This window comes from Meles meles, chromosome 7, assembly GCF_922984935.1.
Source record: "Meles meles chromosome 7, mMelMel3.1 paternal haplotype, whole genome shotgun sequence".
In the NCBI taxonomy this organism is placed as follows: Eukaryota; Metazoa; Chordata; class Mammalia; order Carnivora; family Mustelidae; genus Meles; species Meles meles.
The window spans coordinates 92758801-92768880 of record NC_060072.1 but is presented as its reverse complement, the minus strand read 5'-3'; the positions used below and the strand labels follow the sequence as shown (position 1 = coordinate 92768880).

The 10080-nt window shown below is 37.3% G+C and overlaps 1 protein-coding gene and 1 non-coding gene across 2 annotated transcripts; one reads left to right on the top strand and one right to left on the bottom strand.

The window, feature by feature from the left end:
* Positions 1 to 2567: 2567 nt before the first annotated feature.
* LOC123947453 (olfactory receptor 10A7) lies at positions 2568 to 3518 on the bottom strand. The gene has a single exon (XM_046013678.1). It carries the CDS (start codon positions 3516 to 3518, stop codon positions 2568 to 2570), a length of 951 nt encoding a protein of 316 aa, XP_045869634.1.
* Positions 3519 to 4166: 648 nt separating this feature from the next.
* On the top strand, positions 4167 to 4273 carry LOC123947761. Its single transcript, XR_006819803.1, has one exon. It is a non-coding gene; the product is annotated as a U6 spliceosomal RNA (small nuclear RNA).
* Positions 4274 to 10080: the final 5807 nt, after the last annotated feature.

Here is a 10080-nt window from a genome sequence, read left to right as displayed (position 1 = left end):
GACAAGATATGAAATAAGTGAATACCTTATGAAAATTTTTCTTGCATCTTACAGGAGGAAATTAATTTTACATTTCACTCAAAACATTAAAATGCATAACTAAAGCATACCCTTTCATATATGGGGTCTAATCTATATTTTATGTTATTCTAACAATAATACTCTCAAACACTCAGATAGGGTTTATTATGTGTCAGGTGTTTCCATAAACTCTTTTCATAAATTACTGTTATTCTATTCTTGATTTTATTATGCTCGCTTATTAAACAGATACACATTTACTCTTAACTTAATTGTAAACTGATTTTACAACCTTACAATCTACTCATGAGTCACATTCAAATAGTAGAAAACTAGGGACACTTGAGTGACTCAGTCAGTCAAGCATCTGACTGTTTCTACTCAGGTCATGATTTTAAGGTCATGGGATTGAGCCCCATGTCAAGCTCCTCCCTCAGTGGGAAACCTGCTTGAGATTTTTCTCACACTCCCTCTACCCCTCCCGCTGTGCTTTCTCTATCTTTCAAATAAATAAATAGATCTATTTAAAAAAGAAAAAAAGAAAAGAAAAGAAAAGAAAAGAAAAGAAAAGAAAAGAAATCCATTGCAATAGTCTTACCAAATGGTCACTTAATTTAGCAACATTAATTTGGAATATGTGAGTTAAGCTTAAACAATTAAAAGGACATTAAAGGAGAAAGACTTAAAGGTACTGATATTTCCAAATATCCCAAATTCCCATTATGCTCAATGGATATAAACTTCTGGAAATCATAACTAAATTAAAATAAATAAGACAAATTGCAAATTTGTGATGATTTTAAATTTCTCTGAAATATTGACCAAGAATGATAGAGGCTAGTTACTGCTTAAAGAAAAATCTATACAATTAAGAAAAATGTTGGCTAATGAAGACTTAGAGCAACAGATACTATTGGTATAAACTAGATATTCAATATATATCTTTATGAGAGTGGGAATGTTAAATTTTCCATAATTACATTTGACACAATTTCATTTTGTCTTCTTAGTTGATTTAAGGCATTTATGGCCTTACAGACAAAATTCCCATGTATAAGTGGTGCTTTATCAGGATGAAAATATCCTAGAGATTTTTTAAGAAATTAACATTATTGAATTTCAAATGTAGACGGGTCTGAATTTGAATTCCTGTGACTACCTCTCAACAACCCTACCTTGTCAAGATTCTTAAATTTTCTGATCCTAATTCATCTTTTATGAAAAATAAATGTATAATAGGATCTACCTGGATTGTTGCAAGGACATTTTTTTAGGATTTTATTTAATTATTTGAGAGAGAGAGAAAGAGCATGAGCATGGGGAGGGCAGAAGGATAGTGAGAAGCTGTCTCCCCATTGAGCAGGGAGCCCAATGCAGGACTCGATCCAAAGACCCTGGGATCATGAACTGAACTAAAGGCAAACGTTCAACTGACTGAGCCACCTGGACACCCCATGAGGGCATTTATTAATGCTTTGATAAATCATGTGGGCTATTATTATCACTATTCTTGCTTTTACTATAGTGGAAAGCAAGTATTTCTTGTTTAAATTCTGAGCAACAGCTAATTAATAAAAATTAATAAGCAAGTCTGGATGCCTCAGTCAGTTGAGTGTAGGAGTCTTGGTTTTTGGTTCAGGTCATGATTTCAGAATCATGAGATTGAGCCCCCTGTCAGGCTTTGCACTCAGCATGGAGTCTGCCTGAGATTCTCTTTCCCTCCTCCTACCCCTCTTTCTCTCTCTCAAATAAATAATCTTTAAAAACTAAAATAAAAATTAATAGATGATTAGGCCAATGATCAAAGAGATCCAGAACCATATTATGAAATATTCATATGAAGGTAATCTTATTATATAACCTCATTTAAAGCAGCAACCTATATAAAGAATTTGCACCATGAATTCTTGGCAACTACAAGTCTCCACTTTTCAATGCATCTTTTTAAACGTTACCTAAAGCACATTACAAGATTATATTTGCATCATATTATATGAAGAATATATAGGGGTCTCTGGTGAATATTTTCATTTATGCTTCATAACTTTTCTATTCTGATCTGTGCCCCACAAGGCTGGCCTTTATATACTGCATTGGCAAAAATTCTTGTCCTGTGTCTCAGATTTGGTTTGATGAAGAACAGGCATCAGCAGATTTGAGAGAGTAAGAATAGCATAAGACCAGGATGGCTGCCTTTTTCCTCTAAAGAACAGGGCTCCAGTTGTGTGGCTTTACATATAGTTGTAGCATCCTCCAGGTTCCAGGTAGTACTTCCTCTCCTTATCCCTTCAGATCAAGACTTGTGGATTTCCATCATATGAGTTGTGTGACAATTATCTAGTCTTGCCCTCCAATTCACAAACAGAGCCCTCATAAATATTCTCTCAATTATCCCTGTCTATTGCTGGGATTCTGACTGATACACGGAGACCTATCTATCACAGAAGTGACACTGACAAAATCAGAGCTAATCTTGCACTCCTTTTAAGCTTTTGTCTGTGGGTTCTGCTGTCTCTTCTTTGTTTAGAAACACTATGCAATGGAACTCAAAACACATCTAACTTCTGCAAGACTTTTCGAGTAAATGTCCTCTTGACTGCGCCCTTCACTTCATTGTTCCTGAGGCTGTAGATGATGGGGTTTAACATAGGAGTGATGACAGTGTAGGACAATGACACTAGCTTCTTGCTCTCGGGGGACTGGTTGGATTTGGGCCTTAGGTAGGTCAAGCTGGCTGTTCCATAGAAAAGGGATACCACAATGAGGTGTGATGAACAAGTAGAGAATGCCTTCTGGCGACCAGTAGCAGAGGACATTCTCAGGATAGTGATAATAATGCGGGTATAAGAGACCAAAATGAGGGAAAAGGGAAACATGATAAATAGTAGCGTGGAAGCAAGTGCTTGCATTTCATACATGGTTGTATCCTGAGTGACTAGTTTCAGCACTGGAGGACCATCACAAAAAAAGTGGTCTATAGTATTTGGTCCACAGAAAGGAAGGGCCATCAACCAAGCTGTCTGTAGCATAGAGACAGGAACACCAGACATCCAAGAGCCGACAGCCATCCATAAGCATAGGGACCTATTCATTATGACTGAATAACGGAGAGGGTTACCAATGGCCACAAAGCGATCATATGCCATCATAGACAGGAGAAAACATTCAGAGCTGCCAAAGAAGAAAAAAAAGTACATCTGGATCCCACAGCCTACGAACGAGATGATTTTCCTTGGAGACACAAGATCCACCAGCATCTTTGGCACCATGACCAAGGTGAAACAGACTTCAAGAAGTGATAGGTTTCGGAGAAAGAAGTACATGGGTGTTTGAAGAGCAGGATCCATACGGGTGACTGTGATGATAAGGAAGTTGCCCAACAAAGTAACTGTATAGATGACGAGGAACAAAATAAAGAGGGAAACTTGCATCTCAAGGTTATTTGTAAAACCAAGAAGAATAAATTCAGTGACTCTGGTGTGATTTTCACAAATCATATCTTAGAGTATTTTCTCTGTAAGAATCAAATATGTGTATCAAAGGATAGTGTTTAAATATAGATATATTTTTTTAAATATCAATAAAAGCCATAACTGCATCTCTGTGCTCACATGTCTCACCATTCTATTTCTCTGAAGCAGAAAGAATGTTTAAAATAAGACAAAGTTAAGAAAAATATATATATCTTTTTTTCATTTCATTTTATTTTATTTTTTTTCAGTGTTCCAGCATTCATTGTTTATGCATCACACCCAGTTCTCCATGCAATATGTGCCCTCTATAATACCCACTACCAGGCTCTCCCAACCTCCCACCCTTCTCCCCTCCAAAATTCTGTTTCTCAGAGTCCACAGTTCCTCATGGTTTTTCTCCCCCTCTGATATCTCACAATTCACTTCTCCTCTCCATCTCCCAATATTCTTTGTGTTATTCCTTATGCTCCACAAGTAAGTGAAACCATATGGTAATTGACTATCTCTGCTTGACTTATTTCATGTATGCACAGAGTGAATGATTGTGTGGAATGTACTCCATTTGGTAGAAATGTGTAATTAATATAATAAAAGTTTAGAAAATTGAAACTAGCCCATAATTTATCTTTTTGTACCCTGGACTTACTTCATATTTTTAAAAAGTAGTAGATGGTGCTCGCTTCAGCAGCACATATACTAAAATTGGAACGATACAAAGAATATTTGCATGGACTCTGCACAAGGATGACACACAAAGTCCTGAAGCGTTCCATATTTTTAAATCTTATACTTGGGGTTCTTTATGAAGAGCTTTTTTTTTTTTTTTGTCATACACTTTTATCAGTCTTTTTGTTTGTCTGTTTTTGTTTGTATACTTCATAAATATTACCTTGGGGCCAATTTGGGCAGAACGTTCTCTTTTACCTTTCTTTTTATTTTCCTGTCTCTCTCTCTCTCTTTTTTCTTTTTTCTCTCATTATTTCTTCTTTCATTTGGGTGGGTACTCTTGATTGCTCAGAAGTGTTCCAAGGTGCACCTTGACTGCACCACGGTTGATACATTCAGCTACATCCGTTCAGCCATCTGTCACCAAAATGACTAGGAGGAGGAATGCCCAACAGAAGAAAAATTCAGAGGATGGGCCTTCTGCAACAGAGCTAATGGCTATCGACATAGACAATATGTCGGAAAGGGAATTCTGGCTAACAATTATCTAGGCAATAGCTAGGTTGGAGAAAGCCATGGATGACCAAACAGAATTGATTAGGACAGAACTGAAAGCCACCAGCGATGATGTTCACAATGCTCTCAATGAGTTCCAATCTAATCTAAATTCTCTAAAAGCTAGGGTAACTGAGACAGAAGATAGAATTAGTGATCTGGAGGAAAAACAGATAGAGAGAAAGGATCAGGAGGAAACCTGGAACAAATAGCTTAGTAGCCACAAAAATAGAATTAGGGAAATAAATGATGCCATGAAATGTTCCAGTGTCAGAATTATTGGAATCCCTGAAGGGGAGGAGAAAGAAAGAGGTCCAGAAGATATAGTGGAACAATTCTCCATGAAAATTTTCCCAATCTCATGAATGGAATCAGCGTTCATGTACTAGAGGCAGAATGGTTTCCCCCCAAGATTATAGATTCTCAAAAGTCCTCGAGACACCTGATAGTAAGAATGAGGAATTGTAATTGTAGACAGGCTCTCTTGAAGGCAGCTAGGACAAAGAAGCTCCTTACGTACAGAGGAAAGCCCATCAGAATAATGTCAGACCTGTCTACAGAAACCTGGCAAGCCAGAAAGGGCTGGCAAGATATATTCAGGGCACTAAATGAGAAGAACATGCACCCATCACGTTATCCAGCAAGACTGACATTCAGAAGGGATGGAGAGATAAAGAGTTTCCAAGACCATCAAGGCTTAAAAGAGTATGTGACCACCTAGGCAACACTGCAGGAAATATTAAGGGGGGTTCTATAAAAAAGGAAAAATGCTAAGAATATCATTGAATGGAAATATAGAGACAATCTACAGGAAGAAGGTAAGGTAACACGATGTCAATAAAAACATATCTATCAATAATCACAATTCAAAGGTAACACGATGTCAATAAAAATGTATCTATCAATAATCACTCTCAATGTGCATGGCCTAAATGTGCCCATAAAATGATACAGGGTTGCAGATTGGATAAAACGACAGGACACATCCATATGTTGTCTACAAGAGACCCATTTTGAACCTAAGGATATACCCAGACTGAAAGTGAAGGGATGGAGAAGCATCTTTCATGCCATTGGGCCTCAAAAGAAGGCCAGGGTAGCGATTCTCATATCAGATAAATTAGATTTTAAACTAAAAGACTGTAGTCAGAGATACAGAAGGACACTACATAATTCTTAAAGGGACTATCCACCAAGATGATCTAACAATTGTAAATATCTACGCCCCCAATATGGGAGCAGCCAATTACATAAGAAAACTATTAATCAAGATAAAGAGTAATGCAGCACATTAAAAATTTTATCCACCATAACCAGGTAGGATTTATCCATGGGTTACAAGGATGGTTCAACATTCACAAATCAATCAATGTGATTTGTGATATTTGTGATATAGAACAAATCAATAAGAGAAGAGAGAAGAACCACATGGTCCTCTCAATTGATGCAGAAAAAGCATTTGACAAAATCCAGCATCTGTTCCTGTTTAAAATGCTTCAAAGTATAGGGATAGAGGGAATATTCCTGAACTTCATAAAATCTATCTATGAAAGACCCACAGCAAATATCATCCTCAATGGGAAAAAGCTTGCAGCCTTTCTATTGAGATCAGGAACACGACAAGGATGCCCACTCTTACCACTCTTGTTCAACATAGTATTAGAAGTCCTAGCAACGGCAATCAGATAACAAAGAGAAATAAAAGGTATCCAAATTGTCAGTGAAGAAGTCAAACTCTCTCTCTTCGCAGATAACATGATCCTTTATATGGAAAGCCCAAAAGACTCCACCCCCAAACTACTAGAACTCATACAGCAATTCAGTAATGTGGCAGGATACAAAGTCAACATACAGAAATCAGTGGCTTTCTCATACACTAACAATGAAAATACAGAAAGGGAAATTAGAGAATCAATTCCATTTACTATAGCACCAAGAACCATAAGATACCTGGGAATAAACCTAACCAAAGTGATAAAGGACCTGTACCCGAGGAACTACAGAACACTCATGAAAGAAATTGAAGAAGACACAAAAAGATGGAAGGCCATTCCATGCTCTTGGATTGGAAGAATAAACATTGTTAAAATGTCTATACTGCCTAGAGCAATCTATACTTTTAATGCCATTCCGATGAAAATTCCACCGGTATTTTTCAAAGAGCTGGAGCAAATAATCCTGAAATTTGTATGGAATCAGAAGAGACCCTGAATTGCTAAGGAAATGTTGAAAAACAAAAACAAAACTGGCAGCATCACGCTACCTGATTTCAAGCTTTACTACAAAGCTGTGATCACCAAGACAGCATGGTACTGGCATAAAAATAGGCACATCGACAAGTGGAACAGAGTGGAGAGCCCAGATATGGACCCTCAACTCTATGGTCAAATAATCTTTGACCAAGCAGGAAAAAATATACAGTGGGAAAAAGACAGTCTCTTCAGGAAATGGTGCTGGGAAAACTGGACAACTATGTGTAAAAGAATGAAACTTGACCATTCTCTTACACCATACACAAAGATAAAATCAAAATGGATAAAAGATCTCATGTGAGACAGGAATCCATCAGAATCCTAGAGGAGAACATAGGCAATAACCTCTTGGATATCAGCCACAGCAACTTCTTTCAAGATATGTCTCCAAAGGCAAAGGAAACAAAAGCAAAAATGAACTTTTGGGATTTCATCAAGATCAAAAGCTTCTGCACAGCAAAGGAAACAGTCAACAAAACAAAGAGGCAACCCACGGAATGGGAGAAGATATTTGCAAATGACAGTACAGACAAAAGGCTGATATTCAGGATCTGTAAAGAACTTCTCAAACTCAATACACACAAAATAGATAATTATATCAAAAATGGGCAGAAGATATGAACAGACACTTTTCCAATGAAGACATACAAATGGCTATCAGACAGATGAAACAATATTCATCATACCTAGCCATCAGGGAGATTCAAATTAAAACCACATTGAGATACCACCTTACACCAGTTAGAAAGGCCAAAATGAGCAAGACAGGAAACAGGGTGTGTTGTAGAGGGTGTGGAGAAAGGGGAACCCTGTTACACTGTTTGTGGGAATGCAAGTTGGTGAAGCCACTTTGGAGAACAGTATGGAGATTCCTTAAGAAATTAATAGCAGAGCTTCCCTATGACCCTGCAATTGCACTACTGGGTATTTACCCCAAGGATACAGATGTAATGAAAAGAAGGGCCATCTGTACCCCAGTGTATATAGCAGCAATGGCCACATTCACCAAACTGTGGAAAGAACCAAGATGCCCTTTAATGGAGGAATGGATAAGGAAGATGTGGCCCATATATACTATGGAGTATTATGCCTCCATCAGAAAGGATGAATATCCAAACTTTGTAGCAACATGGACAGGACTGGAAGAGATTATGTTGAATGAAATAAGTTAAGCAGAGAGAGTCAATTATCATATGATTTCACTTATTTGCGGAGCATAACAAATAACACGGAGGACATAGGGAGATAGAGAGAAGGGAATTGAATGAAACTGGAAGGGGAGATGAACCAAGAGGGACTATGGACTCTGAAAAACAGCCTGAGGGTTGTGAAGGGGCAGGGGGTGGGAGGTTGGGGGAGCCATGTGGTGGGTATTAAGAAGGGCACGTATTGCATGGAGCACTGGGTGTTGTGAAAAAACAATGAATTCTGTTATGCTGAAAATAAATTTTAATAAAAAGGAAAAAAAGTAGTATATGATTCTATTATAATGACTATCTGCCTAAACTACTTCCACTTAGTCATGATAGCTACAGACAGTGATCACTGCCAAGACAAAATATGCACCTAGGTGATAAAGCAATGAATAAGATTCATGCAGGAGATTATATATATATATATATATATATATATATATATATATATATTTCATGATGATGAGAAAAAAAATAAACTAAACAAAACTTCTGAATGAATATGGCATTCAGTAGAGAAGTCCTCCTTCCAACACTCATTTCAATTCTTGTCCATCAAAACAGCTCTGCTTCCCACTGTGTTGTGACTTTGTCAAATTATCATTTATTAAGTAAAGTTGGTGTGTACGATGTTGAGCAAGGCTCAACAAAAGACCACAAGGGAAAGAAAATAGAATTTTTTACTCACTGTTCTAGAAGAGGCACAAGGCTCACTCAATGAGACACATCAGGAAGTCAACACATGGTACAGGTAAAAAGAGTGGAACATTAGCGAGAGCACATGCTTTTATTAGGGCCCAAGTGTGGATTACTTTGGGATTCCCTGGCTAAGGCCAGGTTGGTCAATTTAATTGGAAAAGAACAGGATTTTGTTATGCTTCCCAGCAGTTTTATCTAAGGGCGTATAAGGAGAGGGACCTGGAAGACAAGGGAGCCTATTATTTATCACAAGGGTAGTTGGGTGGGGTCTAGCAGGAACTTATATATCCTTGTGACTTTTTGGGTTGTTACCCAGGACATACACTTGAGGGAAGGGTTAATGTCAGTTCAAGGTCTCTGCAGGCAACTTGGCTACCCCAAATGGTTGCCAAGTCAGCAACATTATGAAGCAGTTTACCCAAACCATCAATAGCAGTCAATCATTTTCAAGATCACATGATCAGAAATGAGAGCCACTATTGCATGTCCACTAAAAATCTAGTCTAGTCTTAAAAGTACTGACTCAATTATTATGAACTCAAGCACTATATCTTATTTAAAATAAAATATTTTGACTGAAAGTAGAACTATACAAATATTTTCTGAACAAATTTTACTTAGCAATAACATATCAAACATTAGCCATCCTCACAGAAACATGTTGGAAAAAACAATTATTCATAATGGTACATTGAAGCTGAGATGAGCAATGTTTCTTTGTTTTTCAAATATTGGAGCTAGGTGAATATTGGATCTATTACTTTACAGTATATATTTCAAATTTAATTGAGGAAAAAACCTAACTACTTCATTGTAGAGTAAAATTATATTTAAAATGGGCTTCCCTTCTGAAAGTGAGGAGCTGGAAGCTCACAGCATATAGCTCTATTCTGAAACAACTGTTTCAATTGAAGATTCCATGTTTTAATACCACCCTAAACATATCTACTTCTGGTTCTATCTCACCTGTCTTTTTTGCTTATGTAAGTTCTGAGCCAAAGTCCTCAATAGCATGTTCTCCATTCCCCTAGGGGTCCTAGGATAATAGGTAACAGATACAACAGTGACTGTGCCCAATACCTTTTCACCATAACTGCAAAACTACTTCAATACCATTCTCGCCATTGGTAATAGCAACAACACTATTGTTGGTACATTGAGCAAAACTGATAAAAAGCTTCGCATGTATTACCATGCTCACTAATATTTTGCCACAACTCT